The sequence below is a fragment of the Onthophagus taurus genome, chromosome 3, assembly GCF_036711975.1.
Source record: "Onthophagus taurus isolate NC chromosome 3, IU_Otau_3.0, whole genome shotgun sequence".
In the NCBI taxonomy this organism is placed as follows: Eukaryota; Metazoa; Arthropoda; class Insecta; order Coleoptera; family Scarabaeidae; genus Onthophagus; species Onthophagus taurus.
In genome coordinates, this window is record NC_091968.1 from 8,088,625 (window position 1) to 8,111,539 (window position 22,915).

At 33.2% G+C, this 22,915-nt stretch overlaps 3 protein-coding genes across 4 annotated transcripts in view; 2 read left to right on the forward strand and 1 right to left on the reverse strand.

Annotated features, from left to right (window-relative positions):
- Nucleotides 1–167: 167 nt before the first annotated feature.
- On the forward strand, nucleotides 168–1,248 carry LOC111418921 (calcyclin-binding protein). Its single transcript, XM_023051627.2, has 4 exons — nucleotides 168–310; nucleotides 371–797; nucleotides 851–1,013; nucleotides 1,072–1,248. The coding sequence occupies exons 1-4, from the start codon at nucleotides 278–280 to the stop codon at nucleotides 1,151–1,153; spliced, it is 705 nt and encodes a 234-aa protein (XP_022907395.1). The 5' UTR covers nucleotides 168–277; the 3' UTR covers nucleotides 1,154–1,248.
- Nucleotides 1,235–18,140, reverse strand: LOC111415846 (1-Acylglycerol-3-phosphate O-acyltransferase 1). The gene is made up of 4 exons (XM_071194704.1): nucleotides 17,565–18,140; nucleotides 17,183–17,498; nucleotides 9,939–10,104; nucleotides 1,235–1,876 (listed from the first exon to the last, which is right to left on the reverse strand). The coding sequence occupies exons 1-4, from the start codon at nucleotides 17,747–17,749 to the stop codon at nucleotides 1,728–1,730; spliced, it is 816 nt and encodes a 271-aa protein (XP_071050805.1). The 5' UTR covers nucleotides 17,750–18,140; the 3' UTR covers nucleotides 1,235–1,727.
- A 1,217-nt stretch (nucleotides 18,141–19,357) lies between these two features.
- LOC111415845 (E3 ubiquitin-protein ligase HERC2) overlaps nucleotides 19,358–22,915 on the forward strand; it is a 101,758-nt gene continuing 98,200 nt past the window's right edge. For both annotated transcript variants that reach the window (XM_023047727.2, XM_023047728.2), the window contains exons 1-4: nucleotides 19,358–19,827; nucleotides 19,882–20,050; nucleotides 20,103–20,604; nucleotides 20,661–21,090. In XM_023047727.2, coding sequence (XP_022903495.2) covers nucleotides 19,603–19,827; nucleotides 19,882–20,050; nucleotides 20,103–20,604; nucleotides 20,661–21,090 — 1,326 coding nt within the window. In that variant the 5' untranslated portion in view covers nucleotides 19,358–19,602. The remainder of the gene's footprint in view (nucleotides 19,828–19,881; nucleotides 20,051–20,102; nucleotides 20,605–20,660; nucleotides 21,091–22,915) is intronic.

The following is a 22,915-nucleotide window of genomic DNA, read 5'->3' on the forward strand; positions in this document are numbered from 1 at the left end:
TTATTAATTTGTTTAAATTAAGTTTAAGTTTAACAATTAATATTTAAAGTAATTATAAATTATATTAATAGATTAATTATAAAATTTAAAAAGTATTAATTTAATCTGTTTAGAAATTAGAAAAAAAATTTTTTTTAACAATAGATGGCGCTATAAATTGCCGCCAATGAATATTCTAGAACCTAACCTAAAAGGCTTAAAAGCACTGTGACATTTTACTTAAATTTCATTCCATATTAAATTATTTAATAATTCCGGTGTGTTTAAAAGATTAAAAATGAATAAATCATTAAAAGAAACGCTCACCGAGGTATGATTTTAATTAATTACACTATGTTTAAAATGTAAAAAAAATCAATAATTCTTTTAGTTAAAACTTGATCAAGCTGAGTTAGAAAAGCTATCTAAACTTTCCGAACGTAGGAAAATCAAAGATTTGCTCACGTTGGAAGCTGCGAAAATCGCTACGCAATTGCAAAAACTCGAAGAGGAAGCTACTCAAATTGAAGCTGGTGGGGAAAATGTTTCTAAACCCGTTTCGGTTGTTGTTCCCCAAAGAAAAAGTTATGAAGTGAAATTGAATGAATATGCTTGGGGGCAATCGAAAACCAACGTCACGTTTTATGTTAATCTTCCAAAAGTTGAAACAATTCCCAAAGAAAACGTTACCTGTACATTCCAACCTCAATCTTTGGAACTGAGAATCCGTGGATTAGAGAATAAAGATTATTTATTTGTTATTAATAAGTTGTTGCATGCAATAGATCCAGAAAAAAGTTCGATTGTTATTAAAACAGGTACAAATAATCTTATTAAATTAATTTTTGTAAATGTAATTATTTTTTTTTAGATTCTATTAAGATATTAGCTGCTAAGGTTGATCAAACCCAGACTTGGTCACATGTCACTTTGTTAGAACAAAGAGCAAGTGAGGCTAAAAAGTTTAAAACTCCTGGAGATGGAGATTCTTCAGGAGATGGTACTCAAGGCTTAGTGGATATTATGAGAGACATGTTAGTTTTTTTTTTTTAATTAAAATAAATGATTTTAATTGGCAATTTTTTTTGGTAGGTACAACCAAGGTGATGATGAAATGAAACGAACTATTGCAAAAGCTTGGGCAGAAAGCCAATCAAAAGGTCCTGCTTTTTAGATGTATTATTAGAGTATAATAATTAAAATAATAGTTTCTGTCCTTATTTTTTCAACTAAATGGAGTAATAAAATAAAAGAAATCTTTTATTGTGATTTATTGTGGTATTTATTTTTGAATCTTAATGTTATAAGTTTTCCTTAATTTTTTTTACATAGAATAACTACGTATACATTTTACATCATATATAAAACTACGTCAAAGTGAAGATTATGGTAACTTTAAAAAAAAATTTAGTAAAAAACGTTTAGAAATTGGTACATTGAGATCTTTTCTCATAGTCATTAAGAACGATCTAATTCTTTTAATTTTTCTTATCTTAATTATCACTTAATCTTTCGCATTTTTCCAACATTTATTTTTCTGACTTAAGTACGGCAAGTTCATTCCGGGGTTTCCCCATGTTAATCAATTAATATTAATTAAAAAAAATAATAAAAAAACGCGAAAATAACGGCATAGATACAAAAGTAAATTTGGTATAAAGGACTATATACGTTCTTGTTTTCATAAAAAGGAGGTGATCACATTTCATTTCTTATTCTTTTTTTTTAAGACTTATTTTTTTTTAGTGCTAAACCCCTAAAGATCGCATAACTTCTTTGCTACTCTCGTAGAAAACCGGAGCCATCATCGATCTTGTCTTTTCTATTAATGAATCGACGTCTTTAGCGGTTAAACCCGCTGTAGGAATCGGTGGTAAAGCCGTTATCATTATTTTACCTGCAAAAAAAGGATTTGAATAGATTAACCTTTCTTAAACCTTTCAATACACGCGCTCCATCTATTGCTGGCTAGCTGTTTCAATTGACAAGCAATTTGTTAGTTCTACTTTTAATTGTTACTCAACTCTAGATTATTGTATATTTTTATGAATCTAAAAGTAGAACTAATACTGGAGGTGAATGTTGGGGTTGGCTAGGGAGACTCTGGGATATATCGTGCGGGAAGAAATGAAGATAGATAACATGAGGGTGGAGGCGGGTAAGCGAACGGTGCATTTTGAGGAGAGGATGGAAGGCAGAGGGCATTGCAAAATCTTGGAGGAGTGCTACACACAGATTAAGGCAAGTAAAGAGCGTTGTAGGCAGCGAGAAATACTGCAGAAAAGCGGGGTATTCAAAGGAAGAAGTGAATAAGAAAAGAAAAGAGACGATTGAGATGTAGAAAAAACTGGAGAGCAGGGATGTGGGAATGCAAGAGAGAAGGACGACGATAAAGGAAAGTAGTACAACCCAAAATATGCCGAAATTGTAGCGGAAGGGCTACCAAAGTACCTAATGATAGAGGGGAAGAAGTTGGTAGCCAGGTTCATATGTGGCAATGAAGAAAGGACCAATAGATATTGGATGGAGGATGAGCAGAGGGAGATCTGCTGGGGGAGTGCAGTGAGTTGAGGGAAAAGGAGATGGATGAGGGAGGTGGTGGCAGCGAGGAGACGTAGGGTGACAGAGAGAGAGGCTGGTTAAAGGGATAATCATTATATAAGTATTGTACTTAGTATAAATATGGAAAACAATAAATTATTATTATTATTACATCTAAAGTAGAACTAACACTAGAACTAGAATCATTCGAGTTTAGCAGTCTTATGAGACACATCATCATCATCATTGGCACCACAACCCTTGGAGAATCTTGGCATGTTCTAGGATCAGCTTACATTCTGTTCTATCTCGTGCCTTGGCCTTCCAGTTTCTAACTCCCAGCATTTTTAGACTTTCTTCCACACAGTCCTTATATCTTCCTCTAGGCAAAAAATTGCAATCTTTCCTTCAAAGCAGCCTAACAAGTTTACACCATTTTTTTGTCATCGTCCATATTTCTGACGCATATGTGACACCTGACGTTAATATTTCTCTCAGTCTAAAGTAAGCTCTATAGCCATATACAGTCTGTTGTATTGTTAAGTTGTGTACTATGCATGGCCTAACGACTTGTATTCTAAATATGTATTGGGATTTTTTACACAATAAACCAGTCTTCATCTGGAAGTTGTGGGTGTATCATTTATTACCCTTAAGAACACGATAATTAATAAATCATGGCGCTGTGAACAGGAAAATGTTAAGACTTTAAGATTGTTGCATGAGAGCCACATGGGAATTACAAAAACATTATTACGAGCTACACAAGCTATATTTTGGTCTAGTGTAATACATGAAATAGTGGAATATATCAGTAAATGCTCGATTTGTGAAAGATATTCAATTACGAATTGAAAACAACCATTAATGTCCCATGAGATACCGGAGAGACCACTTCAAAAGCTAGGAATGAACATAATGACATATAGTGGCAAAGATTATTTAGTTGTAATAGATTGTTTGTCCAAATGGATTGAAATTTTTAAAATTAAAACTAAGACATTTTCAGAAATTAGCGATAAACTACTAATTGTGTCATCAAGTTATGGTGTCCCAGAGGTAATAATAGCTGACAATGTACCATTTGGTTCAGAATATTTGAAACAAATTTCTAAACAATGGAACTTTAAAATAATTAGTAATAAGTAATGGAATGGCAAAGAAAGCAGTGCATATAGCAAAAAAATTTTAAAGAAAAGTTACAGCTTATATGTGCATTGGAGAGCATTACTGATGGAGTATAGAGCTACTCCATGCCCAAATACAGGATATTTTCCAGCAGAAATGCTAATGTCAAGAATAATAAGAACTAAATTCATCCAGATAAATTGCAACCAAAAATTAATGATTTCTAATAAAAATAAATTCAAAACAAATCAAGAACGATATAAAAATACGCATGACAGAAAGCGATTAAGAAAAGAACTAAATTTTAAACCATATGACAGTTCAGATAAACAAACAGTGGATACCTGCTAAGATAGTTGAGAAGGAAGAAAACTCCAGATCGTACAAATTAACAACAGAGAATGTTCAACAATCACAAGTACAGCTTTCATGTGAGAACATCACATAATGAAGCTATAACACATCCACGATCTCCTGATGATGAGGAACATAACTATATTAGGTCTAATCACAAGTACAGCTTTCATGTGAGAAAATCACATAATGAAGCTATAACACATCCGCGATCTCCTGATGATGAGGAACATATAACTATATTAGGTAGATAAATCCGACAGCAATCATACTGCTGAAATATCTGAAACTGAAATACCAATAATGATACGTAGTAAACGTAAAATTAAGTTACCAAGTAAATTTAAAGACTTTATAATATATTAATTAAATTTAAGATGGAGATGTTGGACCTTTTATACAATAACAGCTGCCAGATGGAGACTGGTATCTGGCTGCTGTGGGTGTATCTGGAATTTACTACCCTTAAGAACATGATAATTAATAAAACACAGTTTTCTAATTTCAGCAGACTTTATCTTATTTTCAGTTAGCTGGGTTACAAGGTATACATTCTGTTCCGTTAAGCGTACGGAGCGGCTGTATCTTGACAACGGTAAGGCCTAGAGGTTTGGGAAAAAATCCTTATAAGCAGAGTGGGCAAGAGAAATAACTGGAAATTATTTTGAAGTTCGTAATTCGATCGCTAGGGGGCGTAACTGGCATAGAGAAACATGAAATTCCCGCTATCTGAGAAAGTTAAACGATGAGCTATAACTTTGACAACATCATTTAGTAACTTGGATAATACCGCATCACTTTTGTTTCGCGATATTTGTCATATCTGTCATAATAAGGGAGGGGGAGGCTAAAGCGTTTTCAAATGTTTACATTTTAATATCTCCTGGACCATTCAACCGATTTGAATATGTTTGGTCTTGTTTGAAAGAGCATTTTATGATCTTTTAAAAGATATTTTCAGTAAGACAGATCGGTTTAAAAGAAATAAGTTAGAAGGCGTTATCTGTAGCGATTACTTACTTCTGTGATTTTTGAAAAAAGTTAAATGGAACAGTACTATTTACTTCACAGACAGACCCTTAGTCAACTTAAAATTTGCTAAATATTAGTGAAAACCGCATCTCAATATCGCCATCCGTTCTCGAATTATAGAAGAAAATGTTAAAAACTCGAGTGCCCTCAATCGGATCCAATTACCTCATCGAGAAAAACAAATCACATAACGATGGTAACTGTCAACATGTCATTTACTAACGCAGAAGCGTATGATGAAAATGTGCAATGCAATTACTACAGAAAGACATTTTTCTCTAGAAGTGTTTTTAAGATTGGCTTAGCGATTACGGGAAACTGGCAACGTGTAGCCTATTCAGACATCTCTATGAATTCGTAAATCACATTGGTACGCAATGCGATCCCACATAATCTAGGAACCCCGAAAACAATTGTCTACAGGACTCCTCAAGAAAATAATATGTATCTCCACCACATTGTTTTACATCAGGCCTTAACAGATACCGATTATGATAACAGACTGAACTATTATCATTGACTTTTAAATATGATTCGGGCATATCCAAAGCTTTTATCACAAATGCTATGGATGCATGAAGCACCTTTCAACACGCTGATGTAAACTCGCATAATATGCATTCTTGGTTCGAGCAAAACCCACATTGCTTTCACCCCTTTATTTATGGGGTAAAGTAACTCAGTAAACAAGAAACATCTGTGATACATTTCAATTTTAACGTACATTGAATTAAATGAAACATCTTAGAACTATGTTTCCTATACGTGACAGATACGATTTTTACGAAACGTATCTAAATATATGTATCAAATACATTTCAGTAGAAATATCTATGAATTATCATTATAATATGTAGCAGAAACATTTCTCTATAAATGTGTCTGAAACATGTCTGGAATATCTTCATCAGCGCCTGTGAACGTGTGCGCATGTGGCAGGCCGCGGTGACGCGATCAGCGTCTTGTCATGTCTTGTTTTATTGTGTTTTGTTCTGTTCTCAGTTCGAATCGTTCGAATATAGGTTTAGGATAGCGCAGGTCAGTTTTGTATAAGCGTTTTATATTTCACCGCTAGATTTAGTTAAAGAAAATACTTAATGAATTTTATTTAAGTTACCAATTAAGTAATATATTTTGTATAAATATTTACTAAATATATTTAATGCATACCTACTCTTATACTTGCTTTATTTGTCCTAATCAATGAGAAATCGTAGAAATTATTGGTTGATAATTTTGAAATTTGGTACAGTAGGCGGTAAGTAACAAGTAGGTATAGTACTTCCCTTATTATTATTTTATTTTGTTGCAGCGTGCACAGTCTGGTATGCTCAGAAATGCTTCCTCAGTATATGCATATCTTCTGAGGAAGCATGTATGAGTATCTTTCTTGTCCGGCATGCAGACGCTAAACGTCAACGAAATTATATCATTACATATATCCCTGAAACGTCAACGAAACCTTTCAGAAATTATTTTTAAATGTTTGTGATAGTTTAAGGTTTAAGGAAGGTAGTTCGAAAATTTGTGACCTATTTTTGCCAAACATTTAAGTAATTCTAACTGTTTTGGTATATTTTGTTTTATTATCATTGTTGATGTTTCATTGATCCGTTGGCTTTTAAACACGTCTCAAAAGTAGTTTCGAACCAGTTCTAAGCTTGGATAAAGTGTGAATGAAGGTTCTAGGCAATAACATTTATGTGCTGTACAATATCGCAAAACAAAAGCGATGCGGTATTATTCAATCTAATGTTGGTATAAACACTAGAATAAACGTCTACAATACCGGCGTATAGCATAAGTAACGGTATACGGCACAGGATAGCTATACCGTGCAATTTAACGCGAATAGCTTATTCTAGGAATAAGTCAGAGACTGTTTGACATTGATTATAATCAATCAGACGTAATAATTATTGTATGAATAATGCGTAATGGTGATTTTCAACTTAAAATTTGTGAGACATTCAAAAATAAGTTAAATTTGCGAAAAAACTAAAAGTGATGAAAATTTTTTATTATTTTTCCCGGATTCAGCACTCAAAAATCAACAAAAATCGCCTTTCGCAGTTTCACAAAAAGTTTTTGATCGCAGGACTGAGTAATTAAAACTAGAACTAACACTAGACTTAGAACTATAAACATTCGGATTTAGCCATATGTCTCTTAAGACGTCTAAACTCTAATGGTTCTAGTTCTAGTATTAGTTCTACATTTAGTTCAATAAATATACAACAACCTAGCGCTGAATAACTATAAAACTAGAACTAACAGAACGTAAACAAACCACATGCGCGCTGCGCGTTATACCCACAGTATTACCAACCATTGGAATAACTATTCTAGCATAAGAAAAGCTTTATAAGACGCATTCGTTAAATTAATGACGCGAATAAATTATTCTGGGAATAACTATTCCACTGATTATACCAACACTTGTAAGATCGGCCCTTAATGATGTTGTCAAAGTTATAGCTCATAGTCCAACTTTCTGAGATAGAGGGAATATGTATGTTTCTTTTTATGTTTTAAAAATGTTATGTTTTATGTTTCCCTATGGCAGTTACGCCCCTAGCGGTCGAATTACGATCCTCAAAATAATTTTCAGCTATTTTTCTTGCCCACTTAGCCTATAAGGATTTTTTTCCCAAACCTCTAGGCCTTACCGTTGTCGAGATACAGCCGCTCCAACGGGACAACCTGTATAAATTCCTTTACACCTTTCAACGTATATGGTTCACTAATCACATTTATTTATTTATTTTACTCCCGAAATTACAGGGTTGCCCCTAATTACAAATTTCAGAACTTAAGTCTACTAGTACATAATATAACCAACAAAAATAACAAAACAACCAAGATCAAGCATAAATGTTAATTAACCCATCACAGAACGCGCGGAGGATATATTGAACCAAAACATTAAAAAATGAATAGAATTACATCACAAATTACAGAATTCAATGACAAAAATCAAGTTTGGCTACTGGGTGGCTGCAGCACTTATCAAAGGTGTCAAATGTTGTTTAAACGATCTAATACCAATGCCAAACAGAGGTATGAAGGAAGAAGCCGACAGTGTGTTGTACAGTGAAAGGATTCTAATAAGAGGAGAATTTCGTCTCAGTGCAGTTGAAAACCGAGGAATATAGAAAAGATTCTTTAGCCTACCACAATATGCAGGCGCATAGAAACCAATATTTTCTAATATTAATGGAGCATTTACACTATTATTCAACATTTTATACAGAAAACAGAGTGATATAATTTTTCTTCTGAGAGACAACCTGGTGATCTTAAATAATTTGCGTGCAAATTCGTACGATCTAAAACCAATGAAAACACGGAATTTTTTGTAGTAGAGAGATACCTAATGAATTTATTTTGAATAGTTTCTATTAAATTAGAATAAAGAATTGACCCGGGATCCCATACTATTACCGCATATTCCAGCTTAGATCGCACTAAAGAATTGAACAGTAATTGCAGCGTCTGTAAGTTTGAGAAACTGTACCCATTTCTAATGACAAATCCTAAGAGACGCAAAGCTGTGGTTGCTGTGGCTTTAATATGTTCAGCAAAGCATAAACCAGGCGAAAACAACACACCCAAGTCTCTCTTTTTAACAACACACCTCAAATTCACATTATTTATTTTATATACAAATTCTATCGACCTTTTCCTCAATGTATACGTCATTGACTCACATTTAGACACATTAAAATGGAGCTTGTTGAGCCGACACCAATTAAATACGTTATCTAAATCAGACTGTAAGGACCGGCAGTCAGTTAAGTCGTGTACAGTTGTGAATATCTTCAGATCGTCCGCAAAGAGTAAGCATCTGGTTGAGTTAATTACCAGGGGCAAATCATTTATAAATAACAAAAATAACAAAGGTCCCAGATTACTACCCTGCGGAACCCCTGAATCAATCCCCAACATATCTGATACTGCGTTTTTATAAGAGACGTAATAAAATCTGTTGGACAAATATGAAACAAAAAAACTAAGAGTAGAATAAGAAAACCCGTGTTGTGCCAGCTTGTGCAAAAGCGTATCATGATCCACCCTATCGAATGCTTTTGCAAAATCCGTGTAGATAACATCCACTTGAGCTCTAGCATCCAATGCTTTGGAAACGTAATCCGTAAAGATAGTTAAGTTGTGTAAATTAAGAAATGTATTCGTCACAAGTGATAAATTAAAAATTATGTATAATGGCATTACAAAGGCGTCTTTGCAGCCCTTCACAATGTAAGAGGGAATACCATCTGGTCCCTCTGTACGTTTAGATTTAAGCTTATTTATGGCATCACCAATTTCATTCATTGAGAAGGATTCCAAGTTGAACAAATCGAATGAGTTATTATATTATACATCTTTAGGTGGTGTCAGCTGAGCGTTATTAGAAACCTTCGTATTTACATGTAGCCCTTGTCTCCCTACTGCTCCTTCCAATGATTTGAAGGCCGTTTTGTTCTAGCTTCTATTAATAATGGTTCCTCTATTTACTATATCCGATTCTCTTACAGCCTTCTCCAGAGAGATGTTAAACAGTAAACATGATAGGCTATCCTCCTGGCGTAGCCCCACGCCTGTCTGAAAGGATCTTGATAACTTATTTTAGACCTTAACTTTACACTTAATTTGTGAGAACGTTGCTTTTACTAATTTCAATTAAATCTATTGGGATATTGAATTCTTTTAAAATCTATAAATAAGTGGTAGGTGTCCATCCTGTATTCGTAGGTCTTTTCTAGGGTTTGCCTAAGAAGGAAGATTTGGTCGATGGTTGATTTTCCTTTACAACAGCCACATGGCTAAACCCGAATGTTCTAGTTTTAGTTATTCCGCAAATATATAAGCTTATAATACAAATGATTTAAAAAATGATTTACCATGGTCAAAACGTCGATTGGCGTCATCTAAAAAATAATACTGGCTGTAAACGACAGGTAAAATTGGTATTTGGGCGGAAATGGCTAAATGAAAGGCTCCTTTTTTGAACGGGTGAAGTTCGCCGGTGTTGTGACGCGTTCCTTCAGGAAACACCCATAATTTAGTCTGAAAAAATATAACATTTCATTAATTTTAATTTTTTATATTCAAAATTTATCCACAGATTGAATTAATCGGTGGGACAATGACAGATAAAAAGAATTCAATTGTTAGAGCCGATCAAAGGTTAATAAATTAATGCAATTTTTTTTTGTTTGGCTGTACAAGGATTTTGAATCACTTTCTTTTAACGGCCTTCGTTATTTATAACATTAGAGTGTTTCAAATGAAATTAAAATTGTATTTCAATGCACAAATGATTTTTATTAAGAAAGACTTTGACGTTTATTAATTTTATTTAAATATTCGTGACAAACAATTCTTTTTGCTGTACGAAACAAGTCGTTTAAATCATTAATTTCAATTCAACGATATAAAGGGGTAAAAAAAATGTCTAAATATGTAACGGAAGAAATGGAATCGATTTTTAAAACTACACATCCGATATCGACGCGTCAAGCGGCATCCGAAGAGTTAAATTATCTATATCCAGATTGTGTGCCGGTGGTGGTTCAGAAAACGATCGACTCGAAAAAGATAGATTTGAGACGTGATATGTTCATAATACCGAAAACGATGACGTTCGGTCAACTGCAAAATTTAATACGAAAAAGAAGCAACGTTCGACCGGAAGAACCGCTACGATTTTATGCGGCCGGAAAAATATTGTACCCGTTATTATTAATGGGAATGATTTATTCTCAGTATAAAGACGAGGATGATTTTCTTTACGTGCATTATTCAACTAAAGTCGATACTCCTCCAATTCCGAAACCACGCAAATTTAAAAATAAAAGCAATATGAATCTAAGTAATAATAGTAACGATACTAATGTTAATCAAAGCGATGTTGCGTAAATAATTTGAAAAATAGATTTTATAAATTTTTGTACAAAATCTTTTTTAATCCTTAAAATTAAAATGTTACTCCATAAAACGTAAACGTTTAGTGAGTATTAAAGTGTCTTTAGCAACCTCGGTTTATAACAATAATGCATTATTTCAGTCACATAGAGTACTTATTGTTAGTGAGGTAACTTTTTTTGTGAAATACGAAACTTTAAACATCGATGGAATAATATTAAAACGCGAACGGTTTTGATTTAAAACGGAACGACGTCGTACAACGAGAAAGTCGTTCGTCGTCAATTGGCACCAATTTACTCTCCACTAAGTAATACTTATTGATTAGCTTGATTAGAACTATGTAGTTAAGATGAAAAATTTCAAAAAAAAAAATAAGTAAAAATATTTTAAAACAATTTTTGTTTTTTGTACAGTCTAGAAACGAAATGAATACTTTTAAAGAAGTGTATATCTGTGAAATTCCAGCGATCATGTCCTCAATCGCCACCTTCAGAGCTTCAAGGGTTCAACATTGTATACCTCAGCTTTGACGTATCCTCATAGAAAATAAAGTTGCTAAAATAAATCACTTTATGATATCAATACTGCGTTGTCATCAGAAATTGTATTGTATTGTCTTTGATGCAGTACATTTTTGCGTATACATATTGCATATTAGACGCATGGCCGAAAAGATTCAAAACTACAGAATTCTTGAACCAAAACATGTTTATTGTTGTCTTCTAAGAGGTCATACAAGTTAGTTTGCAAAAAATTCAAGTAACACATTCCGGAAAACCTGGGTGGTAAAAAGAAAGTGCCGATGAGATGGTCGTGTTTTGACGTACTGATCAAGAGGATGTCGTAAATCTAGGAAAAGTGATGCATTATAAAGATAACATTTAGATTTGGAATTAGTAATTTTCTAATTTTTGGAAGGATGACGTTTGCCAAAGTAGTACATATTAGTATTTATCATATTTTTAGTGAATCAATAAGTTAATCGTGACGGTCTTGTAATAACTCATAATAATAACTAGATATCAATACTGCGTTGTCATCAGAAATTGTATGGTCAGGTCTTTGATGCAGTACATTTCTGCGCATACATATTGCATATTAGACGTATGCCCGGAAAGATTCAAAACTGTTCAGAACTACAGAATTCTTGAACCAAACCAGGTTTATTGTTCAATATCTTCAATATTTATTAACCGCCGTTCAACGATTAGTAATCTTGCGGTGATTACAGAAGTAATATGAGAATCCTTAGATAAGGGTAGTCAAGTGGATGTGGTACACAGTGACTTTTCTAATGCATTTGATGCGATCAATCTCGATCTTCTTCTCTAGAACTTCAGTATGTTACGTCTGTGAAGTTAGCACCTCATTTTTTTAAAACTTCAAATTTCTCTTGAGTCCCATTGCACCCCATTGAGTTCTATAGTTCTCTACCATTTTTATTAAAAGTTCCGCAAAAATAGGCAAAAACATCGATATTGACTTTTTGGGGTGCTAAGTTCACAAAACGAGATCACAAAATTTGCAATAACTATTAAACGAATGCACGTATCTAAAAACTTTATTAAAATATCTTTTAGAACTCGTGAGGTGCTATTCAGAACTCCTGCCAGAACTCCCGGAACTTTTCAAAATTTTCACCCCTCCGGGACATTTACGAAATCTCAATGTGAACACTTCAAATCGCGCACTTTTCTTAAATATTAGTTTTACGGCTTCGAGCCTTAATCATTTTCGTTAGAACTCGTGAGGTGCTACCCAGAACTTCCTATTTTGCGGAACTTTTAATAAAAATGGTAGAGAACTATAGAACTCAATGGGGTGCAATGGGAACTCAAGAGAAATTTGAAGTTTTAAAAAAATGAGGTGCTAACTTCACAGACGCCAGTATGTTTGGCTTTTCCCCTGGGCTTATGTGTCTTGTTTCATCGTATTTATCAAGATGTCCACTACTCTAACTGTTTGTAATATTTATTCCGACTTCGATGCAGTCGGATCTTGATATCTTGGTGGAATGATGCGATCGTAATCAGCTCAGGATTAATGTGGAGAAGTGCAATGCTAACACATTTACACGTAGAACTACTCATATCCCTTCATCCTGCTGTATAGGTGGAATCTACCTGCTTAAGTTGACTTTTGTCAGAGATCTGGGAGTAACTTTTTTCGGGTGCTTGTTCTGCCGAGACTGGAGTATGGTTCTGTTATATGGTCACTGTATTATATCTCGCATCGTCTTCTTTTGGAGAGAATTCAAAAAAAAATGTTAAAGTACCTTTCCTTTTCGCTCAATTCTTCAAACATCTTGAATAATAAGTCCTTCCAAATAGCAGCATGTGTTGACGACATTAATATAATGGGAAGAGCAATAACGACAGCGAAGGAAATATTTATCGAACTGGGATTATTGATCTGGGAGTCAAACTATCAAAGTATGGCAGCGAGGAGCCGAAAGTCCGAAGAAGGATTGCACAGGCAACAAAGCATATTTTACCCTTCTCTATATATTTAGATCGTATGGTCTATACCCCAAACAATAAAATACGTTTATATCAAAGTATTCTATAGCCAATATTAACATATGGGTGCAAAGTACATCTAAAAGAGAACTCGAATCTAAAATAGACCAACGCAAGCCAGCGGGAAGACCCAGAAAGTATCCTCGGCATCAGGAACTGGAAAAAAGCAGCTGGGGAAACAAATTAAAAAAAAATGGGACATCCTGTATAAATGTTGTCAACGCTGAAACGTTTCTTGATAACTATGGTTTCATCTTTTGTTGCATTCCAAATAGAATTCAGATTCCGATTATCTGTACTATACTGGTGATATAAACATCAACAAGTTATATTTTAGCACCCTGTGTGCAAAGAAATTTGACGCGCTTTTGACGAAATTACTCCTTTATCATTGAACTTTGAAGCACCAAATCGTCTTCTTTGTATGATTAAATATCCTTGGGTTGAATGTGCTCTGACTTACATCTTCGCTGGAGTTGACGTTGACCGAGCCTATTGAGCAACGACAATTACTTAACATCAAGTATACAAAAACAAACGTAAAACCCGGCGCATTCTTCTGGAATAAAGTTGAGCCGTTGGAAAGAATTGATAAGTTCGCATACATGGAATCTATAACCCGTCCATCCGGTAGGGTTCGCAGCATAGCTGCGAATATCTTTACACCCAACAGAGTAAGGTGGGCTATTTCTAATTTCAAGCCTCTAAAATTGCTTGGAGGGGATGGAATTCTGCCTATTTTTCTGCAAAAAGGCATAGAAGAATGCTTCCAGTAATAATATCCCTATATACCTATACTATGGAGAAAAGTAAAGGTGGTCTTCATACCTAAAGATGGTAGGCGTTCAAACGCCGATCCCAAGGCATACAGACCAATTAGCCTAACTTCATTTCTCCTCAAAGGGATGGAAAAGGTAATTGATCAATATTTTAGGAATGGAGTGCTTGTTACTAATCCACTAAATTTGAGTCAACATGTTTACCAGAAAGTAAAATCAACAATTACTGCTCTCCATGCTTTGACAAGCACTTTAGAGGGGACAATTGCAAACCAAAGAGATAGCCCCATGTCCTTTCATAGACATAGATGGTGGCTTTTGATAACACCTCCTACGAATCCATAGAGACTCTAAACGTAAAAGATATACATCCGTCGAAAACGATGCGTCTAAACAAAAATTTCTAAGAGTAAAAATAATTTTAAAATGAAATAGGCTTTTAGAAGCAGTTCTAAAATTGAAGGGTTTAAGACATAATAAAAAAAGTTTTAAAGAAATAACCTTTGTGAACACCTGTATAGCATTGCTCACGTGGTTGCATATTTTCAAAAGTGATCTTAAACGAATTTTCATGATAAAATTGCACTCTACCAAATTTTATCTTTCTCAGACAAACCATATTGAAAATATTTAAGAAAATGATTAAAAATTTCTTAACTTTAAGAGCCCATATCTTAATCATTTATGGGTTTAAATAAAATTTAGGTATTGAAATAAAGAAATTCTCGCTATAAAATTAATATAATCAGTACCGGTTTCGGCTAAAATGCCATCATCAGCTGAATCTACAATGATGTAAGTATGATGTATTATGTAAGTCCAAAAATGTTGTATATTTTACATTTATATTTAAAGATTTTCATTTTAGTTTTACATTAAGTCTTTTAACTTATGTTTAAGTTCTTGTTTTATCTTTGGCAGTAAGTTATATTATCATTTATTTTAAGATCTTGTCATTTAATTATCATTGTAGATTCAGCTGATGATGGCATTTTAGCCGAAACCGGTACTAATTATATTAATTTTATAGCGACAAAGAAGTTATTTTATTTGAATATGTACTTAAATTTTACACGAATCGTAATCGAATTAGTATTTGTGATTAAAATTATGCCACGACTTATAGGAATATCCTGTATATACAAAAGGAGGCAGCTTTAAGTGCCTTATCACTGAAAACATGCTCTTCACTCAAGCTGATGCAGGATAACCTCAGAGGACACCTCGAAATCCTCAATGACACACGTCTAAATTACTTGATTGAAATTAAAACGGATCTTATGCCGACAAAATACAATTTCAACCAGCCGTATAAGGACATATTTAGAAGCAGAGATGATTGGAAGAAGGGTGGGCCTCAAATAAAAAGAGGAGCCCTTGCCTGCTACACGGATATGGGCATTAGTGGACCAAATAGCCGCATTAAATTGCCCCTCATCTCGGACACAACCACTTTTCAAGCAGAAGTACTTGCTATAAACTTCTGCACCGCTTTGAACTTACAAAAGGGACAGAAAGGTGCATCCATAAACATTTTCACAGACAGTCAGGTTGACCTAAAGGCGATTCAGGCCTACATGTGTCCACAGTGATCAGAGAGTGTATCAACAATCTGAGAGAACTCGCTAGGGGCAATGATGTTACCCTATGGTGGGTTTGAGGTCACAGAGACATTGATGGCAATGAGAAGGCGGACAAGGTGGCCAGAGAGGAAGCGAAAACACCTTTCACTGGACCCCAACCCGGTTGTGGACTACAAAAAAGCCAACTAAAACAAGTAAACAACAGTTGGGAGGCCTCAAAGGTAGCCTTACGCTGGAAAGAACTTCCAGGTCACAGACAAGCGAAGAGTATGATAACTCCGTCGCAAAACAAAACCAAGGGGATCTAAGGACGCTCTCAGCTTTCCTGATCGACCATGCGCCCTTTAAATCTGCTGAGGATCAAACTTGTCGACTTTGCAACGACGAGTCAGAAACGGCAGAACATATACTGTGTAATTACTTTACTACAGGCTGCCTAATACACAACATTTTCGGTAAAGCTTTTTTGACACCTACTGACATAAAGGAACAAGACTTTGGAGCAATACTAAGGTTCATTAAGGACCTACATTTGCCCTAAACCTTTGGAGGGCTAAAGTTACAATAGATCTTATAGGTCGCGGTGACGAGAGGGGGCGCTCCCCTCAGCCTGGCAGCAATAATAATAATAATACATGGAATCATTAACAACTGAGACCAACCTACAACAAATATTGTATGAACCCAAAAGTGGTCAAGACATTGCTTCCACTAAATTTATGGTGTAAAATCTATAATGATAGAAATGTAAGATCCCAATTTAGTTTAAAATAATCTATCTTTAAAATCTTATCAAAAATCAATGAACAAATATGGAAAGATAAAATGATAATCCTAGAAATGTTACGTAAAAATAAGTCAAGTGGTTTGAATGGAAGCTTTTTAAAATAAATAATTAAACAATTCAATGTCCTTTTATCTGTATCTGTAGCTTATCATGTTTTGGGGGCTCATTTCAGATAAAGAAAAATACTTCAATTGGTTATTTTTATAATACAATTGATCCCAACTCCACAATGAATAAATATTTTCTTTTATTTACAATTCTATTATCTCGAAGAAAATAAACCAATTTATCAAATAAAAAAGATGACTCAACAATTATTTATCCTTCAGTAACTTTTAGCTTTTGTTATTAAAAATAAACAATTTATACAATAGATTAAATAGTTAAAAACATTTAAAAAAATACTTTAAGCAATTTTTGGAGTGTTTTATGTAATTTAAACTGATAAAGCATCAAAACTCAATATAAAAACATATCCATTAAATCAAATAGAGATAAAAAGCAATTCAAAACGTTTCGAAATGAGATTAAAAAATATTTTTAACTCACGTTTTTACTTTTAATCCATTCGGCTGCTTCTTTCATTGTTGTTCTTGCTTTTTCCGAGTTCATTCTATCAATAAAAATTAAACCACACAACCATGCGGCCAAACCGAATGGCCAAGCATATAAAATTTCCTTTTTTGCAACCACCGTACACTTATCCATAACTGGCCATAAATCAAACATTCCTAAAACATCCAGAGCACTTTGATGGTTGGACACGATTATATATGAAGCATCTTTCTCCAAATGTTTTCGACCTCTCAATATCCATTTTAAACCGATTAATGTTGAGACATGTCTGCATAAATATGAAGCAATTCTAAATAAAAAAAATAAACACAAGAAACAATTAATAAGATAAAAATTGATTTTATTAAATACTTACACTAAATTTCTCACATTTTTGATTCTGAAGATAAATACCGGGGTTAAGATGAGGGCGATAAATGAAACGACGACGACGTAGGTAACAAATTTAAGATAATAACGAAAAGCTTGACTTGTTTCATACAAAAATGGTAACAAAAGGATTGAAAACGCGAAGATTATCTCCGTGTAAGACACATACATGCTGATTTTTTACCGAGTTTAACAGGTTTGCGTGGTATTTTTGATATTAACGAATTGGAGGGCCTCAAAAAGATCACATAACCCCGAATTTGGTCCGATTTTTTTACTATTTATTACTTTTTTATAACTGAAACGTACAAAATCGATTTTTCAATATATAAACACCGTTCAACTTGAACTTTAAGCGAAACGCTCCTCCAATCGGGTGAGGTTATTGTGAAGACACTACGCGAGCGTACATCGATTTTATATACAAAACGGAGGGGATACAAGATAATATACAAAAACGAATATACAACTGAATACGCATTTAAAACGTTTTAACGGCAAAAATGTACGCTTTTATCTGTTATCTAGTATATCTAAAGTATGCGGTGTTGAAATTTTTTAGGTTATAAATCTAAAGACTTAAACGCGTTCATTTTTAGGTTATAAATAGAGCTATTTTGACGTTTCTTTAAATTTCGCGGTGTTGACCTATTGTTTATTAAACATCTCTAATAGATGGCGTTAATTTGTTTAGTTTAAAATATTTTCATACAAATATAATAATAAGCATATATTTCATTAAATTATTCTTTAATAACTAAGTTAATCTGTTTTTTTATTAATTTTTGTGTAATAAATTTAAAATTATACATAAATTAATTAATTACTTTTTCCTTTTCTATATTATTCAATTCTCTAAATAAATCATTAATCAAAACACGCACAAATCGCATTTAAAAGAGTTTGTTTAAAATAATCTAATTAATTCAAATTAATTAATCAATTTTATATCTATTTCAATCCACCAATCAAATCTTTCTATGTTTTGTCTCCATTTCATAATTTCTAATTTCATTCTACTTATAGCGCCATCTTTGTGCTAACTACAGTATTAACAACAACTGTCAAAAAGTAAGAAAATGTCAAAGAAAACTCAACGAAACGAAACGTAGGAAAGAAATGCCGAAATTAGTCAAGTTTTTTTAAATCGTACCAACGAGTTCGTCGCGTAAGTTTAACAGGTTTGCGTGGTATTTTTGATATTTTCGAATTGGGGGGTCTCAAAGAGATCACAACCCCGAATTCGGTCCGATTTTTTTACTATTTATTACTTTTTTCTAACTGAAACGTACAAAATTGATTTTTCAATACATAAACACCGTTCAACTTGAACTTTAAGCTAGGTTATAAATAGAATATTTTGACGTTTCTTTAAATTTCGCGGTGTTTACCTACGGTTTACTCAACATCGCTAATAGATGGCGTTAATTCGTTGTTTAAAATATTTTCATACAAATATCACAATAAGCATATATTTCATTAAATTATTCTTCAATAACTCAGTAAATCCGTTTTTTATTAATTTTTGTGTAATAAATTTAAAATTAAACATAAATTAATTAATTACTTTTTCCTTTTCTATATTATTCAATTCTCTAAATAAATCATTAATCAAAACACGCACAATTCGCATTTAAAAGAATTTGTTTAAAATAATCCAATTAATTCAAATTAATTAATCAATTTTATATCTATTTCAATCCACCAATCAAATCTTTCTATTTCTTGTCTCCATTTCATTCTACTTATAGCGCCATCTTTGTCCTAACAACAGTATTAACAACAACTGTCAAAAAGTAAGAAAACGTCAAAGAAAACTCAACGAAACGAAACGTACGAAAGAAATGCCGAAATTATTCGAGTTTTTTTGAATCGTACCAACGAGTTCGTCGCGTGATAAGTGAAAGGTGCGGTTTTACTAATCGAGTGCCGGTTGTCTTTCGTCGAAATGTCGCTGTTCGGGTGTATGTCGATCGTCGTTCTCGAATTGATGTGAAAAGGGCCCGGAAATAATAAAAGAAAAAATGTCTCACATTGAGACGAAACTGAGGGCTCAACCTCGACTTGATCCGAAATGGCTTAAAACTGATCTTCGCGCTGCGTTTGGATCGCAACAAGGTCTAAGCGAGTTATGGAATGGGTTGGTTAGGGATGGGGAATTGACGGGGCCTTTTTCTGATGGATTATTGAATAGTGCGGGTGTTATTTCTAGGAAAGGTGAACGGGGGAAATATTATTGCGGATTACGGGTAAGTTTCAAAAACGCGAATGATTTAAATGAAATTACCAACAATTTTTTATAGGTTTTAACTTGCACATGTTGTGATGGAATTTGTGGGCCACAAAGTGGATGTAATTGTCAACCATGTAAAGGATTAGATGCTGAGGAATCGTTAGGGAAGCAAGATGCTAAAAAAGTACCACCAACACCGCAGTTTTTGTTGGATTCTTGGACTTGGGGACCCCAGCCAAGTAATTTTAATTCATTTTATATTGGTTTGATTCTTATTTTTTTAAATTTTAGCTCATGAACAATTAAAATCATTCATAATCAGCCTTAATCATGAACAAAAGCGTCTTTCTCTCGACGTTTCTTCAACTTGCCTATCATTAACTCGCCTTCAACAAAGGTTAACAATCTTCCGACGTTATTTTGAGGCGTTCAGTCGAGTGACATCAAACGAAAATAAACTGAATGGGGCAGGAAGTAAGCGCCCGAGCGCAGCCGATCAACCGTCCACCCCAAAAATTTCATCTTTAAAACGCAAAATAATCGTAAATGCAGATCCTGCTTCAAGTCTTGCAAGGGTTGGATCAAGAGCAGCTCTTAATTTTTCATTTGCATTTTTAAAACGAGCTTGGAGGTTGGGTGAAGATGTCGATTTATGCGGCGAGCTTTTATCAGAATCTCTTGAAGCTTTACAATTACTTCCGGTTGCTAGCTTGTTTGATGAGGGTCAAGTTTCGGCCGTTTGGCTTGAAGTTGTTGATAGATCGGTGAAGTTTTTAAGACAAGTTGTTACAGGGTAAAATAAAATTTTATTCAAAATAATTTTATTTGTTATATAAATTTAATTTTTAGAGAGATAACAAATAATCGCCAATTTTGTGAAGTTCCCCTTCAAGATCAACACGTCTCTTTAAATCTCCTTTTAGAGTTAGCTTTGCAAAAAGGAACGTTGAGCAGCGTTTTAGATTGTGTACTTTTGCTGTTACAGTTGTGGGAGAAAAAAAATTATTCCAATGATAATCGTTCGGTTTTGGTGTCAGTAACAGCTCCAATATTTTCGTTTCTTCGACGATTTGAAGAGATATCGCCTGAAAAACCTATCGATTCTATGTTGGGCGATGAAAAAAATGAATTGTTAAATTGTAATCAATTACTATTGAAGTATTTGGATGTCGCGGAAGTTGTTGAGGAGGAAATTGACGTCCGTCAAGCGGCTGTGCTTTTATTAGCTCATTTGGATCGATTGGCAACACCACATTTACCATCACAATCTTTTAATAAGGTTAAAAGTGATTTTTTTATGTGGTTGAAGTTAGAATCAGATTTGTTTTTTTACAGTCAACCAGACAGATACTTAAAACGAGTATTAAATAATTATTTTTCTTAACATTCAGAGAGTGTAAACCCTGGAACTATATAACAAATTGATTTAACCCTTCTAGTACCTGTATACGAAAGGACATACAAAAATTTAAAGTGGTGACCATTTTCATAATTCAAATGGAACGCCCTGTATTTTATTACATTTTTGTAATCTTTGTTCAATTTTAGACCAATTGTTACATACCCTATATAAGTTGAGTCATTTTTGAGATATTAATTTTTTTTGAAAAAACATGACAGCTGCTTTCAATAATGTATAAATCATCTTCTATCTATCTATTACATAATGCAATAGACATTATGGTAAAATCTCCAAAGGGTTTGGCGTTCTCAGTCCAAACTTTTTTTTTTATGACCTTTTATATTTTTTCATCACCTTGATGTTAGCTTGCTTAGTTTTTCAGTTATAAGTAGGGCACGGAACTTTTGTAACAAAACGATACGATTTCCCCCCTCCACTCGTTCTCAGCAGAAAATTTCATACAAAAGTTGTTCTAAATTAAATTCTAAAACAATTTTCTCAATAAAAAATATATAAAAATAGATATATACAAATTTTTTGGACGTTATGATCTTAATTATTGATCAAATCAAAAATTTTTATTAACAATATTTGTTTAGAATTACTTCAGGAACAGTGTTTGTTAATAAAATTTTTTGCTAACTTGAAATTTTAATTTCCCTCTGAATAGTATGCTATCAAAATTAATTATCTCGATAATTATTGTTTTTATCAAAAAATGTTTTAAATAAAATTTGTTTCAATTTCGATTTTGAATCTATTATCTTAATAAAAAAATTTTACATCTCTATTAATTAAGCATATAAGTATGATTATGTATAAAAACGGAAAAATTATTATTTTGAGGTTATCTCCTTGATTATTGATTAAATCAAAAAAAAATTGTTGACAAAGTTTGTTTAGAATTGTTTCAGGAACAATTTTTGTTAACACAATTTTTTTCTGACTTGAAATTTTAATTTCCCACTGAACAGTATGCTACAAAAATTAATATTTTTGAGGTTATATCCTTATTGTTGATTTAATCAAAAAATGTTAACAAAATTTGTTTAGAATTACTTCAGGAACAGTGTTTGTTAATACAATTTTTTGCTAACTTGAAATTTTAATTTCCCACTGAACAGTATGCTGTTCTTTTAATCAAGATTTTCTGAGAACGAGTGGAGGGGGCAAATCGTATCGTTTTGTTACAAAAGTTCTAAATTAATGCGAAAGATTTTAAGGGGTGATTTTTTCAGCGAAAATTAAGGTGGTCTTTCATACAATTTTTTGGTCAAAACCTCTTCTCCAAGTTATATCTTTCTAAAGTTAAGGGAAAAAATCTGCAACTTTCTTATCTCTTGACATTTTACAACTAACAAATTTTTAGTTTGATCACAAAAAAAAAAATAATGCTGAGATCAATTTGACATAACTTCATTTTTTGACTACTAATAACCAATCTCTGAATTAATTCGCCTGAGTCTGTGTATTATTTTATTTTTTTCAAACTAACAATTTTAAGAGAAAATGACAAGAGACAAAAAAGTTGCGTATTGAATACCTCTATTTAACGCATTTAGTCCCACTGGTGTGAAAACGCACCAGCGTTTTTAAAATTATTTTCCAGCCATACATTACCAGATTTCAAGGTGCTAGCTAACACTATAAGGTTGTTAGGCTATACATATCAAAATATTTCATAATTCTTGATATTTAAACC